The sequence below is a fragment of the Castor canadensis genome, chromosome 13 (assembly GCF_047511655.1).
Source record: "Castor canadensis chromosome 13, mCasCan1.hap1v2, whole genome shotgun sequence".
Classification (NCBI taxonomy): Eukaryota; Metazoa; Chordata; class Mammalia; order Rodentia; family Castoridae; genus Castor; species Castor canadensis.
This window is the reverse complement of record NC_133398.1, coordinates 102,110,999-102,134,766: the sequence shown is the minus strand read 5'-3', so window position 1 is coordinate 102,134,766 and position 23,768 is coordinate 102,110,999. Positions and strand designations below refer to the sequence as shown.

At 45.3% G+C, this 23,768-nt stretch overlaps 1 protein-coding gene across 2 annotated transcripts in view; it reads right to left on the bottom strand.

Annotated features, from left to right (window-relative positions):
* Nucleotides 1-1,745: 1,745 nt before the first annotated feature.
* Ror2 (receptor tyrosine kinase like orphan receptor 2) overlaps nt 1,746-23,768 on the bottom strand; it is a 194,917-nt gene continuing 172,894 nt past the window's right edge. The window contains exons 5-9 of one of the 2 annotated variants that reach the window (XM_074052359.1): nt 15,408-15,535; nt 10,542-10,856; nt 8,973-9,218; nt 5,677-5,879; nt 1,746-4,275 (exon numbers count right to left, since the gene is read on the bottom strand). In XM_074052359.1, the coding sequence (XP_073908460.1) occupies nt 2,830-4,275; nt 5,677-5,879; nt 8,973-9,218; nt 10,542-10,856; nt 15,408-15,535 (2,338 nt within the window). In that variant the 3' untranslated portion in view covers nt 1,746-2,829. The remainder of the gene's footprint in view (nt 4,276-5,676; nt 5,880-8,972; nt 9,219-10,541; nt 10,857-15,407; nt 15,536-23,768) is intronic. The other variant, XR_012440510.1, reaches the window with a different exon arrangement.

Genomic DNA, 23,768 nt, shown 5'->3' with positions numbered 1-23,768 from the left:
ATCATCTGGCTTTCCTCTGAAGCATGACATAAAACACTCATTGCAGAGGCGCTCTCCCTATTATCTGGACAAAGAGAACATCCTTGTCTCTGGAGACACAGAGAATCTGAACCAACAGGACTTGCTAAGCCCCCATTCATCACCATTAGGTCAAACTCTCCTTGTCCAATCGTGCCTCTGCATACCTGTCCACTCTATACCCAACCTAGTGTAAAAACAGCTTTCCCTGCTTTTTGGGGTCTTTTTGTTTGTTTGTTTTTGAAGCATGGTCTCACTCTATAGTCCAGGCTGATCTCAAACTCACGAGCCCCCTAACTGGCTTCCCAAGTGCTGGGACTGCAGGCACACACCACACACCCAGCTGAGGTCTTCATCTCTGAAGCTCCTGTATCACATAAAACTTGTATCAGTTTTGGCAGCTACTTTTGCTCACCTGGCTTGTTATGGGGTCCTCAGCCATGAGCCTTGCACTGCGTGACTAGACCAGAGATACCTTAAGTTTAGGTATCTAAAATAATATCCAACACAAGGTGCTGGATCCAGTCAGTTCCATGACCTAGCATGAGGGATCTCCCCAAGGGAAGGGGGATATGCTGTTAAAAGTGGGTTTCTGCCTAAGTGAATTCTTTCCCCAGAACTGGTTAAACAATCCAATCCCTGAGGCTCCACAAGCTTCACCACAATGCAAACAGTCCATTCAAAATCCAGCTTGAATTTATGTACTGAAGAACTGGGGTAGAATTCATCATCCGGGATGGCCCCTGTCCTCGGTGGATGGATTCTCTGCCTCGACGGCAGGTCTCAGTGTAATCACTTGACTGGCCTAAGCAGCATCCTCAGGTCTTCATTAGAAATGCACTCTGGGACCACCTAGCCCTTCTGCTCAGACCGAGAGTGGGCAGGCCGGTTCCGGCTCTGCTGCAAGCTCAGCAAGGGGTCAGCTGTGGAGTAGGGGATGGCTATTCTCCCAGTTCAGCTTCGCTGGAGCCACTCCTATCAACAGGGGCACCTCCATCCCTGTTAGGGCAGAGGGCCAGTCCCAGAGGCAGCAAGCTGTTTCCCTGGCTGCAAGGCCTCAACCCAGGCTGCAGTCACAGTTCCGTGAATTCCCGGTGCCACTGACCCCCTGGTGTACTGTGACCTCGGCCCAGTTCATCATACTGCAGATGGAGCAGGGGTACAGGTAGCCCTAGGCAGGTGGCAAAGGAGGCTCATTTTCCCTCACCCCTTCCCTTGCCCCAGCTCTGCTCCAGAGCCCTGGGAGGTGACAGGCTCCAGGTCTAAAAAGATCAGGGGCTCTGGGACCTCTGGAGGGGCAGGTTGAAACTCAAAGACCATCCTCACATCCTCTGCAATTGATTCACACGTGAGGCCTTAACAGAAAAGCAATGGAAAAAGAGTCAACCTGAGTGTAGAATAGGGATTAGTAGAATTGGGAAAGGGAGGGGGTAGACAAAAGGAGGCTGGATTTGAACAGTACACACCATATACATGTGTGCAAATGCCACAGAGCCCCATTAATATGCACAACTAATTCATATTGTAAGTCAAAAGAAGAAGCGGAACTAATTTGCATCATTTCTCTACACTATTGCTATATGCACATTAACATGGAGCACTGGTCCTGGTGAATCTACCAAGCCCACCGAAAGGGCTTGGCTCCAAGTAAGCACCAGTGAGCCTCTCCTTCACCCAGCACTGCCTGCCACAGACCACCATCCTCCCAACCTGCAGGAAGCCAACCACACGTTCTCTTTCACTTTATTGGATACACCAGGTGTGGGATTTACAAACAGAACTAACAAGGTATGCAGGATACAGACAGCACGCCTTTGTGTGATGGGGGCTCTGAAATGAACGGACCTTGCTTACATGTAGTACAAAAATCAAGCAAATCAAAACCACAACTCAATGACATCCCAAAGTAGACAATGTAAACAGTTAAATTACTAAGTCATTACTTAAGATCAAACACTTCCATGAAAATGACATACAAAAAAAACCCTTATAAATTACATTTAAGGTCTGTACATGATTCTTAAAAAAAATAACAATACTGTTTTCTGTACAATATTGCTTCCTTTTGAACATTTGAAACCCAAGACACACTTTCCCTTGAATTCCAGAAGAGTGGGCAAAAAGCACATGCAGTCTAATTAAAACCATTTCACAAAAATACAAAATTGTGTCGGTTTCTGTACAGGCACATTTTGTTTTTATATAAGAAGCTCCCACTTCAGAAGCCCACTTCTCCTTAGACCCTGGCTGGTGACAGTGTCCTGTTCTCACTAATCTTTGGCTACTAATGGGAGGATACAACCAGCAAACGGCAGCGGAGAGCAAAGGCGCTCCCTTCATTCTTAAGCCTCAGGCTGGTTGCTAAGAACCTTAAACCCCAGGTGCCTCCTTTGCTACCTTTTGAAGTCCTGTTTTCCCCAAGTTCCTAAATACTTGACCCATATACAATATGGAGCAAAGAAGCTGCCATTTTTTTTTTTTTTTTTTTTTGCAAAGCATACATAGGTCACTTTGGATCTACCACCGGGATAAATGCAGGCAGCACAGGGAATACTGTGTCCTGCTTCTGAGGAGGTCATGCTGTTGGGCCCTTTTGCCAAACTGGGGACCACAGCAGCAGCTCTGAGTACAGAGAGCAGACAGGACAGGTGCAGGATGTCACCAGGTCTCAGGTGGCAAAGTCTGCAAACTAGCCCAACAGTCCCTAGGCTCCTGTGACTGCTGCAGTCTGTGACTTGTCAAAGGCTGGTGAAGTCCCCGTTGGGTTGCAGTGGGGACTGCTCTCCTGGTGCACTGGGTCCTGTGTGCCCCTCACGCTTCCACCTGGACCTGGGCCTCATCCATCTGCAGAGGATCATTGTCTCCCAAGAGCTCAGTCTCTGGGACACAGCCTTCTTCTTCTTCCTCCGCTTCCTGCACGGGGCTCTGGGCCACGTCCTCTGGGATGTTCTGTGCATCCTCTGTGCCCTCTGAAAGCAGGGCTGCCCTGTCTGCCACGGACGTGTTAGAAGGTGCTGTGGTGACGTAGCCTGTGCTCGTGGAGCCACTGCCACTGTGGTGCGAGCTGGGCTTGGGGACCATCTGAGGGGGCACTTGCTGGGGGGCCATTTGCATCGGGATCTGGACAGGGTAGAAGTTGGGCAGGTAGGCCCCATATGCCGGCACTGGCTGGTAGCCATTGACTGGGATGTAGAGCTGGGGTGGGGGCACAATGGGTCTTATCTGACCCTTCATGGGGATGAACTGAGGCTGTGGGAAGGGCTGGGCCTTCTGCTTGGGCCCTACGTAGCGGGTGTTGCTCACGTTGCTCACGGGGCTGGTGCTCAGGGAGCTGGTCTGCGTCGTGTTGCTGGCTCCTGAGGTCTGTGCTGAGCTGTTGTAGTTGGACAGGTTGCCCCAGGCCCGGAGGCGGCTGTGGATGTCCTTGAAGCGGGGCCGCCGGCTAGGAAACTCATTCCAGCACTCGATCATGAGGGCATAGACCCAGGCTGGGCAGTCGTCGGGGCAGGGCAGCACCTGCCGGTTTCGGATCATCTCCACCACGTCCTGGTTGGAGTACCCGCAGTAGGGCTGCAGGCCATAGCTGAAGACCTCCCACAGGACCACGCCATAGGACCAGATGTCCGAGTCAATAGAAAACTTGCCGTACATGATTGCCTCGGGGGACATCCAACGGATGGGCAGCAGTGAGTTCCCCATTAGCTTATAGTAATCAGCAGAATAGACCTCGCGGAAGAGGCCCAAGTCTGAGATCTTCACGTTCAGCTTGTCAAATACCAGCACGTTGCGGGTGGCCAGGTCCTTGTGGACCACATGGTGGCTGGACAGATATTCCATGCCAGCAGCAATCTGAACCACGACATGCACAAAGTCGGGGGGCTCCAGGGCAGACTTCACGGTGCGGTCATCATCGGTGCTGCCCACGTCAGAGTGGGGCGAGCGCATGACCAGGAACTCATGGAGGTCGCCATGCGGGCAGTAGCTAAAGATCATGCTGAGGGGTTGGTCCTTGGTCACCACACCCAGTAGGCAGACGATGTTGGGATGCTGCAGCCGCGCCCGCAGCATGGCCTCATGCCGGAACTCCTCCCGGAGGGGGCCCTCTGCCTTGTCCTTCAGCGTCTTGACGGCCACCGCTTGCGTCTGCTCCCCGGGGGTGGGCCCGAACAGGTGGCCTCTGTAGACTTTCCCAAACCGGTCTTCCCCCAGTTCTTCTGTGAACCTCACCGTGGACAGGCTGATCTCTTTGAGTTTGGCCTGCCAAGAAGAAAAACCCCAAATGAAACCTGTCATGGCAACACAAGAAGAAAAAGCACAGCATCCTGGGAGGGGAACAGTCATTGTGACACCATTGCTGGCATGGCCTTGCCAGTCCTGTCCGTCCCAGGTCCCTGATTAACCTTAAATATGGCCCTAATGCTATGCTGTGAGACTGCCTCCATCTGAAACCTTCCGTGTTCTCAACCTAGCTATGTGCCAAGGTCCCTCTGAAATGCGGGTGAGGTGTCACTGCAGACTCCCCTTATTCTGTGTGCACACACGAGCATATGTGCATCTTTGCACTTGCAGACATACCCTACAGCCAAGTCCCAGCCCAGCTTTCCTACAATCACCCCTTATACTCTCCAGCAACCCCCAACCTCTCCCTCATGCCCTGCACACCATGGCTATATGCTGTCTTTTTCTTATGGACCCCAGGTTGTCCTTCCTAGGACATTTTTTGCCTGTCACATGGCCATTTTTGCAGTCCAGCCCAACTGTTCTTCAGAGCCTCCCTCAATCGGCCTACCATGTGGTTCCCTCTGGAGTAGATTTGCAGTTCGATGCACTTTGGGCAGAAGTACCACCCAGGTGATATGAACCCTCAGGACCCTGTCTCTCTTTCAGCCTCCACAATGCACGCTCTTGCTGGGTGGCTGGCCCTCATTCTTCCCAGAGGATAGAGGACCAGCAAGATAGGCCTGGGGGCCTTGTGTTCTCAAAAGCATACCCTCACCCATGGCAAACACTCACTACTCCGTGGCTGATAGGCAGAGTGATCCACTTTTGAGAGTCCCTTCAAAGTCATGAGAATGGCAGGGCTTCCCCAAAGCCCTTTCACAAAGGCTGGCAAGACTGCCACGAATTTTCTCATCTGTCCCACTCACTTCCCTGCCATCTATGAACACTCAGAGTGGGGACAGGCTTTTAGAGAAAGCCTGACTCGCCTACTTCTATTAAAGACTGATACTGTGTCCTTCCTTGAAAAACAAAAAAGGGCAATGTCAACCTAACTGAACACTGACCACAAAACAGGTCCCATTCCCTCAAAACATGCCATGTTAAGTCTCAAATTACAAGGGCAGTTGGAGTTTTTTTGTGTATGCCATTGTGTGGGCAGAGCCAAGGCACCTGAGCAGTGAGGACAGCTCGCTGGAGCCACACAAGTAGCCCTGGGCACTTGGAGGGAGAAGACCACTGACTGGGGGTGGTAAGTTCCAAATATGCCCACCATGTATTTTTAAGGGCACACATGTCCTCATGTATTTTAGAGAATCAACAGCAAAATGAAGGATAACTTAAAAGAATCGTGCTATGAATTGAGATAGGTCATAAGTAATGGATCCCCTGAGATTAACCCTGGAAGAGCCGCCTGGTTGGAACAGCGAGCAGGAGGACCTGTTTGTGCTGGCTGATGAGAGGCATTTCCATGTCCTGGCTGGGTGAGACCATCAGTTGGCGCCGCTGTGGTGTGGACGCAGATGCTTTCTGCTTGTTCCGGCACATGCAGACCAAGAAGAAAAGGCAAGCGATGACCAGGGGAATCGCAATGCTTGGAACCAAGATGTACAGAATTCCCATTTTGCTGCTGTCTCGGGGACCTATGAGCGATAATGAGGCTTTCGTGATTTTCAGAAAATATCCTCTTTTCAATTCTGAGCTCTCCACCCGAGGCCCACTTCCCATCTCCAGCCAAAATACTAAAGTTCAAATGGAGAGTCAGATAAATCACACAAAGGAGCAAAACTGCATACCAAACCTAAAAACAAAAACAAAACCCAGGAATGCACCAAACAATGCACATTCTGCTGTAGGCTGGGGACACACAACCCAAACTCTGGAACAAAGAAACACACTGGAACGTGCAGCCCCAAACACAAACGAGGTCTTAAAGCCAGTAGTGCCCACACCCGTGTTTCTTTCTCAAGGTGCGGGTACCATTTTTACCAAGGTCTCCTCAGCTGCTGACCAACTGATGAAATACAAAACAGGTCGGATGCCCTGTCCTGGTGAGCAAAACCTGGGACTGGGATTAGAGATGATCTCTCTGTCATCCAACATTTTAATGCTTTGGGTATTTTGGTTTATTTATCTATTTATTTATTTTTACATTTTGTACAATGATAACATCTTCTCTTAGGGTAATAATTAAGAATGAATTTGACTTAAAAGCACACAAGTAATCCATGAGTTTGTCCCACACAGTATACAACGAGGGTAAAGAATTCTTGAAAAACAAGATGGATAAAATGTTCAAGGCTGCCATTTTTTTTTTTTTTCAATGAAAAGCATGTTGTGTTGCCCTCTACAGAACTTAGGAGAAGTTGCAGAGGGGCACTTTGGGGCCAGGTTGAGAGGGGAGCAGGCAAGGGTTGGCCATCCAGGCTATGCTGGACACTCCGGAGCACTTCCCCAGGCCCTTCAAGGTCATTTTACGTTAAGAGCAAGTGGCATGATTTCTGAGGCTGACTCTCCCTATAAAGGTGAAAGGCAGGCTCACTAGAGGGTCACTGTTCCACATCCCTAGGGAACCACAGGGTATTTTTATTCCCCTTGATTCTGGCAAATAATTAGGGCACACCCAGATGCTCTGTGATGGTGGGGAGAGGGAATGAGTAAACAAATCACTCTGGTCAATGTGGTGTCTGAAAGAGCTTATTCAGTCTAAATGTGCAACCTCAGGAAAAAAAAAAAAAAACAATCACAAAATCCTAAACCCAGTCTTGCCCTATCCCAGTCCCCCAAAATAAGATAAAGTCAAATAAAACCACAGACAAAACTCTTCTGCCTCCATGCAGCAGTTTATCCCAGAAAGGGTGCAAGAGCAGATGTTCCAGAAGCCTGGAGACAGTTGGGAGACTAGACCCTGGTTCATGGGTCATTACTGGGGTCGGGGGAGCTTTTGCCAGGACTGGAGATGTGAACTTTGTCTACACAATTACAGCACTGTTTTATTGCTGTCCTTTAAAAATTGCCAACAAAATGCACATATATTGGGGAAAAATTATAGTATTACAGTATTCCTATGACTCTTTACACCAAATGTTATCACACCAGTAATAGGTTGGTACTCCTTTTTTTAAAATTTTATTTTAGGTGTAATGATATGAAATAACTGATATATAACTATTTTGACATACAGAAACAGCAACTTCATGTGGTGTTTTGCAATACAATTTTTTTTTTGGGGGAGGTCTTATTATGGTAGTTCACACTGGCCAGGAACTCATGATTCTCCTGCCTCAGACTCCTGAGTGTTGCGATCACAGGCATGCACCACCACGTCCAACTATGCAATGTGATTTTAAATTGTCATCTGTATTTTCCTGTTCCTGGTTTTGGAGCAGAATGAGATATTTTGGATCTTTCAAGTCAGAACAGACAAATCTGTGGGTCCTTCACAGCTGCACTCTGAATCTGGATGGATGTACTTCCACTCTCCTGCCCAGCCTCCACTTGGGCACACAATAAGTCCATTTGGTATTTAGCTCTCACAGTAATTCCGTAAGAAGTCTCCTTACACTTCTGCCTTGTAAGTGCAAATATTTCTGCAACACAAGGTTCCAGGAGTTGCCAGGTCAAAAATCCTACGTATTTTTCCTTGTTTTTAATTATAACAATAATAGATGCTCACTAAAATGCCTTCTAGTTTAACACTCCTGTAGATCTGAGAAAATCATGGTCACATGTTGGGTATATGTCTTTCCAAAACTCCATCCATAGACAACAGATGGCTTTGTGCACTCTCACACACATACTTCCATTCATTCTGTTTCTTTACCAAAAACTGACAGCCGTAAAGCTCTGTCTGATTGTGAACATCCTTCTTTGAAGGAAGTGGCTTTAAAGAGCTGTAGTGCTCCAGGGTAGCGAGACTTCAATTTAACTCCTAATGCTTTCATTCTTACTGCTTATTCTTGGCAATGTGCACGGATTCTTGAAGATCCATGTGTGTGCTGCTCAGCAAAGATGAGGTCAAACTCTGAACTGCCAAATCACAACTCCAGAAGGTGAAGCGTTGATGTCCACGGGTTTGCTCTGCAGTGAATGGGGCACTGGGTCCCATCCCATCAGGAGGAGCGTTCCAGAAGACTGATTTGCTCCTTGGACCTCTCTCTCCTCATCCTTGGTCTCACATGCATCCACCAAGCCACTGCCTCCAGGTCCCAGCTGAGCCTTGTTATTCTCCAGCTGGAGCCAGTGAAATGGACATGACTGTACATCAGAGGTAATACCTACTGACATTTTCAACCATCAACTACACACTCTTTTCCCATTCATAACAGAACAAAGACACTTGTGGGGAATGTGAAGAGACCTGAATTCTGTTTTCTCCTTTACCAAATCTATGCTTGAAAGATGAGAAGCAGTGAAAAGCTAAAAAAGAACCGGGGGCAGGGAAGGAAGCATTTTTACTAAGATTGGAAATACTGTGCAGGAAATGTGATGCCAAATTGAACATCCCAAGCCCACATACAGGAAAAGGGTTGAGAGAAGGCCCTCCTTTTTCTGTATTTTCAGACATCCTATTATGATCTGTTGGTTACTTTCATAACCAACAACTTTTACATAAAACAAATGATCACGAAGGTAAGATGGGACACCTAGGTCCCTTGTGATCCATGGCAAGGCGTAACACTCTCATCACATGCAAACTCAACAGTCAACATTTTAAAAAAAGAGAGAATACATACTACACGAGGGTATGTCACACAGTTCCATGCGTACGTTTTCATTCTGCGTAAAGCACCAGGGACCTTCCATCTGGCCTCCAGGGTTCCGGCAGTAGGCATGTCCCCCTCCGAGCTCGGGGAAGTCTGTGCTGGACAAGTGGTGGCTGTGGGGGTGCTGCAGAGCCCACGGCTGGCACTGGTGCCCCGACCTGGTAGTGCTGGCCATCCCTCTGTAATCCGAGCCTGAGCCATTGTAGCACTGGTGATCTGAGAGAAGCAGAGTGTTAGCAACCTGACATCCAGGGAAATGGCCCACCTGGGACAGAGTTCATCACCCTTCCAAGACAGCAGAAAAGAGCAAAACTACCTTGCATACCTGTACTCAAACTTTGCCTACAAGACCCTTTGGTTTTCCAAAAGACCAAAGAATTTTACATCATGTCCAAGAAAGGCAACACCAGAGGAATGACTTAAGTTCCAAGCCCACAAATGCATTTACAGGAAAGGAAATACATATACAGGAAAGGAAACCTGTCACCAGTTATTCTAAGGTCTTGAAACCACCTCCAAAAGTTGCCAGACATCCACACTCCACCACCTAGGCCAGAATGTGAATGCCAACGGCCACCTCATGCTCATTTCTGTTAGAAACAAAATTGAAGTGCACAAGCAGGAAGGCAGATCATAGGCCCGGCCCTGCAATCTGGGAGGCCACTGCTCAGTGGGAGCCAAGCTTAGCCACGTGCGAGAAGAACCACACACATCATTCCTCCTCCATGGAGGAGTCCAGAGCTGAGGATGTGTGTCTTGTTCAATGTGCACATGCTAATTGCCTTCTGCACCATTTGAAGACATGCCTAATTATTAACTCAACCTTCATTCCAACCCCAGGAGGTAGGGGGCTTTATCAATCATCTTCCAGGATTAGAAGCAGGATTTTCAGCCACTCGCTCAGGGTCAGTGTAACCCCTGTAGTCAGGGTCTGGATATACATACTGAACTCCAAGACCAGGTCCTGATGCCCTGGTAAGGAGACTTCCCACTCCTGGAAGCCCCAGACTGGCCACAGAAGCTAAATACAGCCCTGAAGCATGAAGGAAACTCACCTCCTGCCCATCTCTTAAAGTATTCAATGATTGGAGCAAAAAGTTTTCCTCATAGACATTGGCAGGACTGTCCCGGGCAGGGCTGTCTACTCTGACTGGCCTTCCTCTATGCTGTGGGGTTTCCTAAGAATATTCACAGCACCCAGAGGTGCTGCTGCAAGGGAGGAAGATGTGGTGCACACCTACTGTTCTCTGCAGATCCCAAGCAGGCTGCACCCATGATCAGGCTCAGAAGAATTAAGTACCTATCTCAAGGTTCTTGGGGGCCATCAGGTAAGCTCGGACACTGGCTCCGTCTCAATGTTCCCAACAGGGGCCAAGATAACTCCCATTTTTGAGAGACATGGAGCCACTCAAAGAGGGAATGTGAGCCTGAGGCCAAATGACTCCAAATACTATTCTTAACCCTCAGCAACTGCCCATGGACTGTCCTGGGCCACCGGGCTTTGGAGGCTAGCTGCGTCCTGCTCCCCCGGTCACTCACAGCGGCCCAGCCTCTCAGCCGGGATGCCGATGCGCATGCAGTTGGCGGCGTCGGGGCTCTCCGGCATCGGCAGTGCCTCGCACTTGGGCAGCTGCAGGCGCATAAGGATGAGCGGGTTGGAGCGCGCGATGGTGTACTCCTGACGGCACAGCTCGCTCTCCAGCACCTCGCACTCGTCGCGGCACAGCTCACGTGGCTTGGGCGCCCGGGAGCGCGCATCGCACAATGGGAACACAAAGTGGCAGAAGGATGGAATGGCGAACTGTGAGCACTGGTCCGAAAGGTGTGTGGAGGTGCCGATCATGGTGAAGGCCGCTGCAGAGGAGAGACTCCTGTGAGAGGTGGGACTGCCCTGTATCCTCTACCCCCATTCTAGACAAGTGGCACCCCTGACATTCCATTCCCAAACCCTTGCCCTGCATCCTGCTCCCCTCCTTTCCGGCCTGTGCCTCCAACCACTGACAACTGGACATCTGGCTCCCAGGGCCCACCTTAGATACCCTGTCTTATGTCCAAAATATCCTACTCCAGATCCATCCTGACTCAGAGCCCTTGCCCTCCCCAGGGCCCCACTTTGAACACCCTGCCCAATAACTGGACTTCCTCACTCTGAGCTTCTCAATCCTGATGTCCCCACCCATGCCCCACCGCAGGACTCACATAGTTCTACCCTGAGCGCTGGACACCCTGTTTCATCCAACCAACCACCCCTCCTAACTCTGAGCCCTGTATACCCTGCTTTACCCAACCAGCCTCCTTGCCACTCTCTGAGCCCTAGACATCCTGTCCCCCTTTCCATTCCTTCCACTGAGCCCGAGACATCATACCCCACCCCCAACCCCCCACTCAGCCCTAGACATCCTACCCTACACTCCTCCAACATCCCCACTCAGAGCCTTGGATTCTGCCTGGTGCCACCTCCCCACAGTGACAGCCCTAGAGAGGCTCCCAGGGGCAGGCCTAGGGCACCCATCATAGCAGGAGATACAGAAGTCCCTGTTCTTAGGAGTTCCCTTATAAACTCCAGAAGTAGAACAAGAAAGAAGGAAAGCCAGGCCCAAGAGCTCTTCAGCTAGATGCCTCTTCTACGACAGGAAGATCAGACCTTGGATGCAGAAGCTGTCTCCTCAGATCTACTGAGTGAGGGTCCTGCAAGCACATGTGTCCAGAAGACAGCATAGGAAAAGAGGTAGGGCCGCAAGCCCTGTCCTCCCAGTACTCCTGGCCTGCCCACGGAGGCCCAGGCAGGGAAACTCCACAAGGCAGAAAGCTAAGGGGAAATCTCAGCTTTCTGCAATGCCGCTGGAGGGGAGTGAAGTGACAAGAGAAGGGGCACCTGGTAAAATGGATGCACATGGTTGGGAGGGGCTCATAGCCACTGGGCAGTGGGGAAGCAGGGTTGTAAATCTGGAAGAGATCTGAGACATGGCGGGGGTCAAGAAACAAACAGTGGCAGGAGGAGCTTGAGCTCCAGATGTTAGAGACTGGAATGTCCTGGAGACAGCCAGGTGAGAGGAAGGAGTGGAGGGAGACAGGGAACCACCCACTTTTACTTGTGAAAGACCTGCTTGTACTATTGACCTGGGTTAAAGAAGTATACACACTGCAGAGACTATAACCTCCAACAAAGGGAGAAAACCAGGAATCTGGAATTTAATTCCTGGGGTCTCTAGCTCCACCCAGGAGTATCAACCGCAGCCAGTAGATGGCGCTGCTGCCACCTAGTTTTCCCAGGAGCTCATGGAGGTATGAGCAGGAGCAGCTAGCTAGGGATACCTGTTTACGCCTGGTCTCACCATTCACCACGTGACGGTGATAGTCACTCGGTCATTCCTGGGCCCATTTATCAGTAAAGGGATTTGTTGAACCTGCACATGTGGAAATGAAAATCCACATGGAGCCTATAAAATGGGCAGGGAGCTGAATGCATCCAGGAGCTGGCTGGCAGGGTCTGGTTACAACCCTGGGAGTGGATGGCCCGGCTCTGCCCATATGTTGGCACCACACAAGCCAGACATTCCTTCTGGCTGGTATTGAAATTGAAGAAACAGGGAGGGCAAGAGGTTAAGGCACCGGATGGCCTGGATTTGGTTGGTAGAAGAACTGAGGTTTGAACCCCTTGTTACACAACTGGCAATTAACAGGATAGCAGTCAATCAAAAATTGTTGGTCTTGACTCCAGGCAGAGAAAGGCTGTCTAGCCTGGCATTTCTCACTGGACAATCAACTTACACGATGTCACCACTGGTATTTATAGGATTCCTCCTGGAAATATATCATTTTAGGGATTATTTCTGAAAATATGGCTGTAGGCACCAAGGATATCAAACAACCCATGTCCTCATCTTTGTCCATACCCCGAATTCCATGCAATGCCCTAACCTCCAAATTAGGTCATCACACCGATGAAGTCTCTAGTCTTATTTCCAAACCACAAGCCAGTTAGACCAGAGCAAATTCAAATTTTCTCTTTTCAGCCTGGGGGTATAGCTCAATGGAGATGTCCCAGGCTCTGGGTTCAATTCCCAGCATTGCAAAAAGAGAAAAAAAAATTATTTTTAAAGGTACAAATCTAGAGAATCCTCCTTCTACACCTTTCTTTCAAAACTGATATAAAATCAGGCTGCTGGGATATGTGAGTTAGCTAATCCTTTAAACATGGCAACAAAAGAAAAGAAAACAAAACTGCAGACCAATCTTGTGTCTGGAATCGGTGTTTGCCAATTAGCAAACACTGCTAATTGTCAAATTAATTTTGGAGACTGACTAACATTTTAAAAGATGCTGGTAGCAGACTTGAGGGGGTCACAATGCATGGTTTGCAGTAAGGGCTGTAACTAACCTTTTCTTTAATGAAACTGAGCTGAAGAGAAAAATCCAAGCCTGCTGTTTTTATGAGGGGTGAACATTGTTCCCTATAACCCATTTCAGTTCTGTGAAATGCATGTCATCGTACACAAATTGAGTGTCCCTTATCTGCTTTATTTTGGTTTGGGGATGTTTTCATATTCTGGAATGTGTAAGCATATGCCTCATGCACATAGTCTGAATGTAATTTTACAAAATATTTTCAATGATTTTGTGCAAGAAACAGTTGGCGTACACTGAACCCTTAAGGGTCAGATGCAGAATTTCCCACTTGCGGTGTCATGTAGCTTCTCAAAAAAGTTTCAGATTTTGGAGCATTTTATTTTTGTTTTTAAATTTTTATTCATTTATTTTTTATTGTTGTGCTGGGTGGAAGTACATTGTGGCATTTTCAAAAGTTCTTACAATATATTAAAGCATTTTAGATTTGGATTTTCAGATAGGGGATGCTCAAACTGCATTGTCATAACATGAAGTATATATTTTATACTTTTGCCTGCAATGTTGGGGTTCATAGTGGATTCACAAGTTTTCTTTTAAATGGCATAAAAAGCTTTCCTGCTGAGAGGTGCCAACATTTGCAAACAGCCTGATGCCAGACCAGGGTGGCACCTTCAGGTGCCTGTGTCTCATTACTGCCCTTCTTACCTGACCCCTGGCCCCAACCACAGGGGGCTATGTGCCAGCATAGAACAGGCAGGCACTTCGGTGACCATGACCTCAGGCCCTCTGGTCTGAGCATTAGTTGAACTTCAATGGTCACATCAGTGTCGGCAAGTGTTTATGCCTTGGGTCTTCATTCCACTACCTGGGCAGTGCTTTGTAAGCCCCTTTGCCCTGCCAACTCTCCACAGGAGCATCAGAGACCATCACTGACTCTTATTCACAGTCAAGATCAAGATCAAGCCAAGATCAAGTCACACCCTCCAGAGAGTCAGGATGGGCAGCTTCACTTCCTAACTGACCCCCCTACACACACTTCTCAGACTGTCAACCTGGTACCTTTAAGACCTGGCTTTGCTCTCTGGAAACCGAGGATAGACAGACAATGTCCACTGCAGCACCTTCTGCCTAGGACCTTCTCTCTAAATAACTGAAATCAGGCTCGTGTTCCTTTGAACCTAACATGGCCAGAGAGAGTACAGGAATCAGGAAGTGAACAGCAAAAGTCAAGCAGAAGCAATGTGGCCAACCCAGGACAGGAAGCTCTGAGAATTCAGTGTGGATGATGAGTGCAGCCTTGGATCCCATGGTTCAGCGAAGCTAAGACTGTATGGTGGTGCACACCTGTAATCCTAGCACTCAGGAGCCCAAGGCAGGAGGATCATGAGTTTGAGGTGAGCCTGAGCTTCACAGGGGACCCTGTCTCAAAATCCAAGAGGGTGGAGGGTACGAGTATATTCTAAGCAACCTGTCTTCGCTAATTGTGGTTTGGATGTGTCCTGTCCCCTAAGGGTTCATTTGTTGTTTCCCAGTGTAGCGATATAAGAGGTGATGGCACCTTTAAGAGGTGGGGCCTAGTAGGAGGTTGTTAGGTTTTGCTGGGATGCTGCCCTTGGAAGAGATTAAGGTAGTTCTCATGGTACCCTGCTTGGTTCTCGAAAGTTGTTATAAAAGAATAAGCTTGGGCCCTCCCAGTTGCAGCAGCATCCTTGCTTGTACCATTAATGCCATCCACCACGACATGAAGAAACCAGGGGTCTCGCATCAGAATTGGCGCCATGCTACTGGACTTTCAGCCTCCGAAACAGTGAACTAAATAAACTTCTTTTCTTTGTAATGTAACCAGCTTTAAGAATTTCATTATAGTAATGGAAAATGGACTAATACACTAATTCAAGCATATGAGCTGGGAATATTTTAGGGCAAATCATGTCAGCAATTACAACTGCTTCTAAAAAGATCTCTGATTTTCTACTGCATGAGATATGGAACACGGATTCACTGCTTGTGCAATTAAGATGTACTTGTTTCTCATAAGGAAGTCTGTGCTCCTACCTGTGATTCGGTTTTCGATCTCCCCCTGCATCTGGAGAGAATCCACGTAAATGGTCCGGTTCCCTATGAAGCGTGCACAGGCGATGCCCCGGTAAGGCTGGCAGAATCCATCCTCCTGATAGTCATCCCTGGTGAACACACAAGCTCCATAAGAGCACTGGCAAGTGCCAAATAGTGACTTTTTTTAATGCAGCATTTTACAACCCAGCAATTTTGTCATTTGGTGTTTATCTCAAATTAGTTGAAACCTTAAGTTCACATAAAAACCTGCGCATGGATGTGTATCGCAGCTTTCTTCTTAACTGCCATATTTTAGATGCAATTAAAATGCACTCCAGTAGATAAACAGATAAATTCAGACAACGGAAACTTATTCAGCGCGAAGGAGAAATGAGCGCTGAAAAAGCTACATTCCGTACAACTCCAACTCTACAGTCTCTGGAAAAGGCAAAACTTCAGGACAGTAAAAAGATTAAGGCTTGCCAGTAGTTGAAAGAGGGAGGCTGACTATGAGGAGCACAGAGAACTGTGAAGGCAAGGAAAATGACTATGAATGGTCCTACAGAGGCTGGAACTTCAGCCAAAGCCCACAGAAAGTCAAACACAAGCACATAGCACAAACCCTAATTCAGACTACTAGTTCAGTTCATGACACTGTCAATACTGTAATATAATTAGGAGAGACCACGAAGAGGGTGAGAAGAGTATATGGGCGGGAACCCTGTAACTTTCTGTCCAGTTTTTCTATAAACCTAAAACATCTTGAAAAATACCACCTGTTACCAAAAACAAAACAAAATCTGGCATCTTTAAAGGAGCACGGAACACAGGGAGGATGCCTTACGGGTGAAGGTACGTGTACAAGGTGGCATGTACACTGTACACGGACAGGCAGGTCCATGAAGGTAATGAAAATGTATCAATTTATAAAGGGTGTGTGTGAGAAGCCTACAATAAATATTCTACTTGATGGTGAAACATTTTTCCCCTAAAAATGGAAGAAGACAAAGATATCTGCTTTTACTACTTCTACCCAATGTTTCTTTTCTTTCTTGGCTTTTTTTTTTTTGCAGGACTGGGGCTTGAACTCAGGGCCTACACCTTGAGTTACTCCACCAGCCCTGTTTTGAGATTTTTTTTTTTTTTTTTTTTTGAGAGAGGGTCTTATGAACTATCTTCCTGGGCTGGCTTTGAACCATGATCCTACTGATCTCTGCCTCTTGAGTAGCTAGGATTACAAGGTGAGCCACAGGTGCCCAGCTATATGTTTTGTTTTGTTTTTGGCGGCACTGGGGTTTGAACTCAGGGCCTCATACTTGCTAGGCAGGTGTTCTACCACTTGAGCCACTCAGCCAGTCCTGTCCATTATTTCTTAGGAGGTACTAACCCTTACAATAAGGAAAAGCAGAGGTGGAAGGAAGGGAAGGAGGAAGGGAGAGAGGGAGGGAGGGAAGGAGAGAGGAAGGAAGAAAGGAAGGAAGGAAGGAGGAAAAGAAGGAAGGAGGAAAGGAGGAAGGAAGGAAGGAAGGTTGATTCCTCTTGGAGTAATTTTTAATCACTGGCTTGTCAGCTGGCGGTAGCTGTTTTTTACAATGTTATTTTCTTATAATTAGGGTAAAGTTCAATTCCCCCAGAAACAGCAATAGAAGAAGCTGGCAGTAAAAGTCAGTTAAGTTCCTTTTAGACCCATGCTCTATGGAGATGGGGAGGTAAGTCGGCCTTGAAAATGGACATTTCAGCACTGGGAGCATGTAATGGATAATGACTGAAGTCTTGAAACTGCTTGATGCTTGTTGAGTCAGAAAATAAGGGGGCCCGAGATGTGGCCCCAAGGAAGGTGATTTCTCAGAGGCCAAGAATTAGTAAAATTTAAAAATTTCAAAAGAACAACACTCTTCTTTGAAGCAGCACAGTGTACATGCACAATCTTGAGGGCCATAAGTTTGGTCCAGGACAACAGATGGAAGATGGGGGCTCACCCCTACTCTGCTATACTGCCCCCCAGTCCAGCAGTATGTGTCTATGGGCCTATAGCAGGCTCATACATGATGGAAGTTTTAACCAAACGAGCAGGCAAAAAACATGGCCCAGATAGGAAATGTTAGCCGTCCAGCCCAGCACTAATCCCTGGGAATTGCCTGAGTAAGTTGTCATAAGCCTGGTCTTTGAGCCTACATCAGTGCAGAAGCCATCCTTTCTTAAAGCCTTTGTTCTTCATACACACCCTGCTCACTGCCAACTGAACACAGATGAAGGAAAAGCAATGTTTTGATAGAAGTAAATCCCTTAACCTCCCAGGACACCCACCCACTTTCCCCAACACACACAGCTGAAGTCGGATGTGCTGCCAGCACCCACATGCGTGGACCCGTGAGGGCAGCAGGCAGGAGAGAGTATGCACCAGCCCTTCACATTCCTGTGGGAGAACTCTCAGCAGCACATCTCACCCTGTCACGCTGTGCAGAGACAAACCCAGGCTCCACTATGAGTCACTGTCTCAACTCTCCATTTCCACACACAAGCCACGCTGCCTGACCAAGGAGGAAAGAATGGCAACTATCACACATTTGCTAAGGAACTGGCCAGAGACACTGAATGGGTCAACCTAGTCATTTCAGAGAACTTGTGGATCATTAAAGTATTAGGCTCACTGTTTTCCCTCTTTCTGTCTTCATTTTGGTTAACTTCCAGAGTTATGATAATAACATCATCGTGGAAGAGGTGGCACTCTACTGAAACACAATCATCATCAACAGGAAAAGGAAAAGCATGGTCACAGAAAGATGACCCCCAATTGACTGGTGCTTCAGACTACAAGATGTATAATCAAAGACTGCTCTCCTGTCATACAGCCATCTGCCAGAACATAGAATGGCCACCAGAGGCTAGGGGGTGGATGGCTTGGGAGGTGGGGACCAAAGGACACAAAATTTCAGTTAGGCAGGAGGAAGGCAGCTATGCTCACTACTGTATCACCGACGCCGCACAGCCAAGAGGAATCAGTTAAAAAGTTCTACTCACAACAAGGTGAATACAATTAATAACAACATATTATATACCTGAGAATTGCTGAGAGTAGAGTTTAAGTGTTCTCACCACAAAAAATGGTTAAGAAATGTGAGGTAATATGCATACTAATTATCTTGACTTACTCAATCCACAGTGTATAAATAAAACATGACATCATGTTGAATAACCACAAATATATAGTATTTTTGGTGCTGGGGATTGACTCAAGGGACTTCACGTGTTACTCAGAAGCTCTACTACTGAGCTACAATTACAGCTAATACATACAATTTTTAATTTGTCAGTTAAAATGTATTAACTACCTTAAAGAAGAGTCACCTGACAGCATAAAGTCAGATCAATCTAGCAGGACATTAAAAGAATAATTCAGCATGACCAGGTAGATTTCAATCTAAAACTGTGAAGTTGGTTAGTAAGATGAATTCTATTATGTATACAATATTAACATGTGAAAAGAGAAAGACACAGTTACATTTACGTCTGAAAAAATGACTACTAAAAATGCAGACTTCTCATCATTAGTGACAACAAACATACAAACTATGAGCAAAAGAACAGAAAAAATTCATGCTTTAACATGGTGCTAGACATCCTAAGCTGTGCAATAAGACAAGAAAAGGAAATAAAAACTAAGACTAAGAAGAAATAATCCATACCATTTATTTTTTTTTTAATTAATCCCCCGCCATAGGAAAAAGGTCTAAAAGTGCTGCAAAAATAAGTTCAACAAAGTTGTTGTGGACAAGATCAACATCCAAAATGCAAAGCCTTTCTCAACTACCTTCAATGCATGAGTTGAAAATAAAATTTGGGGAGGAAATTATCATTATTATTATCATTAGAAGGATCAATGAACCACCTGGAAGCATCTGTAAGAAAAGGTGTGCCAGATCTTGATGGAGAAAACTATGAAACCTCATTGAAAGTGGTGTAGAAAACTTAAATAAAGAAATATCACGCCAAAACTAAAAATAGCATCGGTTTCCTAATAATCCATAAAGTTCTATGCAACAACAATAAAAATTTAAACACCAAACTCACAGGAAAGAGTGAAAGGCAAGTTAACAGTCAAGGTAATTTAGAAAAAATGGGAAAGTAATTAGGTAGGGCTATTAGTCAGTTTGGGTTGCTATCACAAATACCACAGGCTGGCGTTTGTCCAGAAATTATTTTTCTCACACTTCCGGATGCTGAAAGTTCAAGATCAAGGGGTCAACCAATTTTGTTCCTAATGGGGGCTTTCTTCCTGCCTTACCAATGGCCACCTACTCACTGACAGAGGGGGAGGGAGAGAAAGGGAGAGAGAGAGACAGAGAGACAGAGAGAGATCTTGGATGTCTCTTTCTCTTTTATTAGGACACAGTTCTATCAGATCAGGGATCCAACCCTTATGATCTCACTTAACCATAATGACCTTCTTAAAGGCCCCACCTCTGACTCAGCCACACTGGTTAGAGCTTCGACATATGAATTGGGGGTGAGGGTGGGGGCATGGACAACAATCTAGCTCATAGCAGGGTGGGATCCCCTAAATAAAATGAGCATGCATTACCTGGATTTTTAGGGTAGAAAACATTTTGAAACATCCTCTAAAAACATCTGGTTATGTGCTACTTCCAGAATACAGAAAAGTTTAAAAAAAAAAAAAGTAGGGCAAGATAGTAAAAGAAAGCAAGTGTAGCTATTTAGTTGAGACTGAATTCAAGGCAAAATGTGCTCAGGCTGAAGGCGTGGCTCAAGTGGTAGAACGCCTCTGCCTAGCAAACCCAAGACCATGAATTCAAACCACATTACTGTCAGGGAAAAAAAAAAGTATTAAAAGGAACTCTGAACAAACAAAACACACAATAAAAAAGATACACAGCATTTAACCCAGAGGTATTTAAGGACATATGTACAAAATATTAAATAGTAGAAAACAGAAAATGGCAAATGCAAAGTAAGTATGGGTGACTTTCACAAATTTTTAGCTACCTGTGGAGCACACACATAGGTATCTGATCTAACATATGAACTGAGGAATGTGCAGCTACCACCAGAACATACTGATTTTTGTGAAACAATACGAAATATTCACAAAAATTCTATTTAATTGGCCACACTGAAAATCAAGAACTTATCATAAGTAAAATACAAACAGCCCAAGTTCATGATAAATAATGTGACAGAAAAACCAGGAAACAATAAAAAATAGCCAGAATGTGTGGGGGTAGGGGATACAGCCAAAAGACTACATCGTAGACTTGAATACATTTACAGGTTGAGTATGCCTTATCCAACCGGCATGATTTCAGATTTCAGAGATCTTCTGATTCTGCAGTATCTGCAGAGACTCCACAGGCTGAGCATCCCTAATCTAAAACTTAAAAAACAAGACAAAACAAAAAAAAATGCTCCAAATTTTGAAAGTTTTTGAGCACCAATTTAAAGCTCAGAAAGTTTTGGATTTTACACATTTCAAATTTTGCAGTTTTGGACTAGGGATGCTCAACCTGTATTTAAAAATTTTAAGTGACAAATAAAAATTACTTTTCAAGATGCTAGAATGATATAAAAGACCACATAAGCCACTATACATGCATCAGAATAACTAAAAAATGACTGACCACTTCAAATGTCAGCAAACATGTGGGGTGACCAGCGCACTCCGATGCTGCTAGTGGGAGTACAGAGTGGTCCAAGGGCTTTAGGAAAAGGTCTAGAAATTTATTAAAAAATGATGCACATAACCCAGCAATCCACTCATAGGTAACACTCACAGAAATGAAAATACATGTCACAAAAAAACTTCAATGAGAATATCCATAGCGGCTGTATTCATAGTGAAGGCGTAGGTATCCATGAAGAGGCTGAACAGACCCAGTGGTAGGTTCAAAGGATGGAATACTACCCAGAATCTCAAAAGTGAAGGAAGACAAGCTTATGTGGCTACATGCTGTTGGATTCATATCTGTGAAGTTCCAGAAGAGGTAAAGCTCTCCAAGAGGGAAAAAAAATTGGTTTGGTGGGTGTCTGAGGAGGAGAGGAACTAATTAGGAGGTTGCTTGATACATGCTCTATGTCTGGATAGGGGCTTGGACTGCAGAGGTTTATGTGCTTGTTACACTTATTAATGGTTTGCTCAAGAGCTGCATTTTATTGTAAATTTTAATTTAAAAAGGAAGAAACAGGAATAGTAAGCAGATATTCAACTCTGGTTAATGATATCTATGCTGAAGTATTTCAGGATAAGTGCAAAAGTATCTGCAACACGCTGTGAAATGAATGTGAAGTAAGATGTATTGGTGGATGGAAGGAGGTGGGTGGGAAAACAAGCCAGCAGAGTGTAATGTGTTAGGCGGTGGCTGATAGATATACAGATGCTCACTACCAAATTCCTTCCATGTTTCGTATGTTTGAGATATTTCATAATAAAATGTTAGGAAAAAAAGGACTACCTTAAGACAGAAAGTAGTTCTTTTCAAAATTGGCATGCTATGGTTTTATTTTATTTACCTTTAGACTCAATTCTTACCGATTTATCTATAAATTTATAGAATACTCAGAATACTTTGAGGAAATTAGAATATTCTGTACAAGACACAACATGAAAACCCTAAGAATTCTTTATAAGCATGAGGAACTTTAATTTCTACATGACCAAGAAACAATATAAACAATTATTAAAAACATAAAGAAACAATGTTAAGTGAAAATGGGCAAAGAATACAGAGAGGCAAGAGCAGACATCTGTGCCTGAAAGATGATCCACTTTCTCAGCCTCACAGTAACAGGCAACAGGGAACAAAGCAGGGAAGTGCTGACAGTGTATCCTTCAGAGAGGCAAAAACTAACAAGATCGTGGACATGATCTTATGAAAGGAAAGTAAGGAGAACTGTTTGCTTACACATGTAACTGGCCTCTTGGCAGCACTGATTACAACAAACACCCTTATTCATGGGCACTATGTTCCAAGACCCTCAGTGGGTACATGAAACTGTACCAAACACTATATACACAGTTCTTTCCTTTACATTCATACCTGTGATAAAGTTTAGTTTATACATTCCACACAGTAGGAGATGAGCAACAATAATGAATAATAAAATAATTATAACTACAATACTACAATAAAGGTTAAGTGAATATGGTCTCTGTATGTCTCAAAGTAATGTTCTTGAACTTTTTCACTTAAAAGAAACACTTTGCAGCTTCTCTTTGGCATATCCTAATTGCTGGTAACTCTATTCTGGTGCTTTGGGGCCATTATTAAGCAAAATAAGTGTTACTTGAATACAAACACTCTGTACCATGACAATAAATTTGGTAAGAAAGACAGATGCTATGTGACTAACAGGTAGATAGTCTACACAGCACAGATATGTTGGACAGAACTATGATCTGCACCCCAGGCGGAAACAAGACAGTGTCAGATTTCATGACACTACTCATACTGGTGAACAATTTAAAGCTTACAAACGTGTTTTCTGGAATTTTCCATCTCATACTTTCAGGTTATAGTTGACCAAGGGTAAGTAAAACCTTGCACATTGAAGCTGGGGATAAGGAGACACGACTGCAAAAAAGTCAACCATGTGCCTTAGCTCGTCCTCAAGAATTAGGGACATAGTAGGGAAGCACTGCATACTGTGGGTGGGCATGATGGAAATTCCCATTACTGTAGGAACAGTTACATGCTCTGTGCATGAGGGAAAGACAGGGAAAAGGAATACCAGGAAAACCAAATACACTGAAATAGAAGGTGTCTAAGAATACCGCTAACTAAACATGTCAAATACTATTGATGTAATAAAGTAAAAAGAAGTGACAAGATGTATTTCTTCAGTACATTTACATACTGAATGATTAAAAAAAGCAAACAATCCCTGGTCTGATCTACCTTATGACAAAGGGAGCAAAGGCTGGGCCAAGGCCCAGAAGGACAGGGAGGGAACCTTCACCACTACAACTGCCCAATCCATACTTAAAAGTGGGAAGGAAATCAACATATATGATTTTCATAAGTGTTTAATTATAATTACATAAATGTATAATTATATGTGAAAATGTCTATATATGGAATTAGTTTTATAATTCTATGAGTGATATATTCATACATTTTATATTATATACTTAATATTTGTATAAATTTTAATATTTATATAATTATATATAAATAAGTTTAAAAGTACATACTTATAATAGTATGTATATATTTTTGCATGTCCTGAGGAAGAAACCTAGGGCCTCATGCACGCTAGGCAAGCACTTTACCACTGAGTCACACTCATAGATCCTAGTGTGTATTTATAATATAATAGTACTACATTATAATAGCATGTTTAACGTGA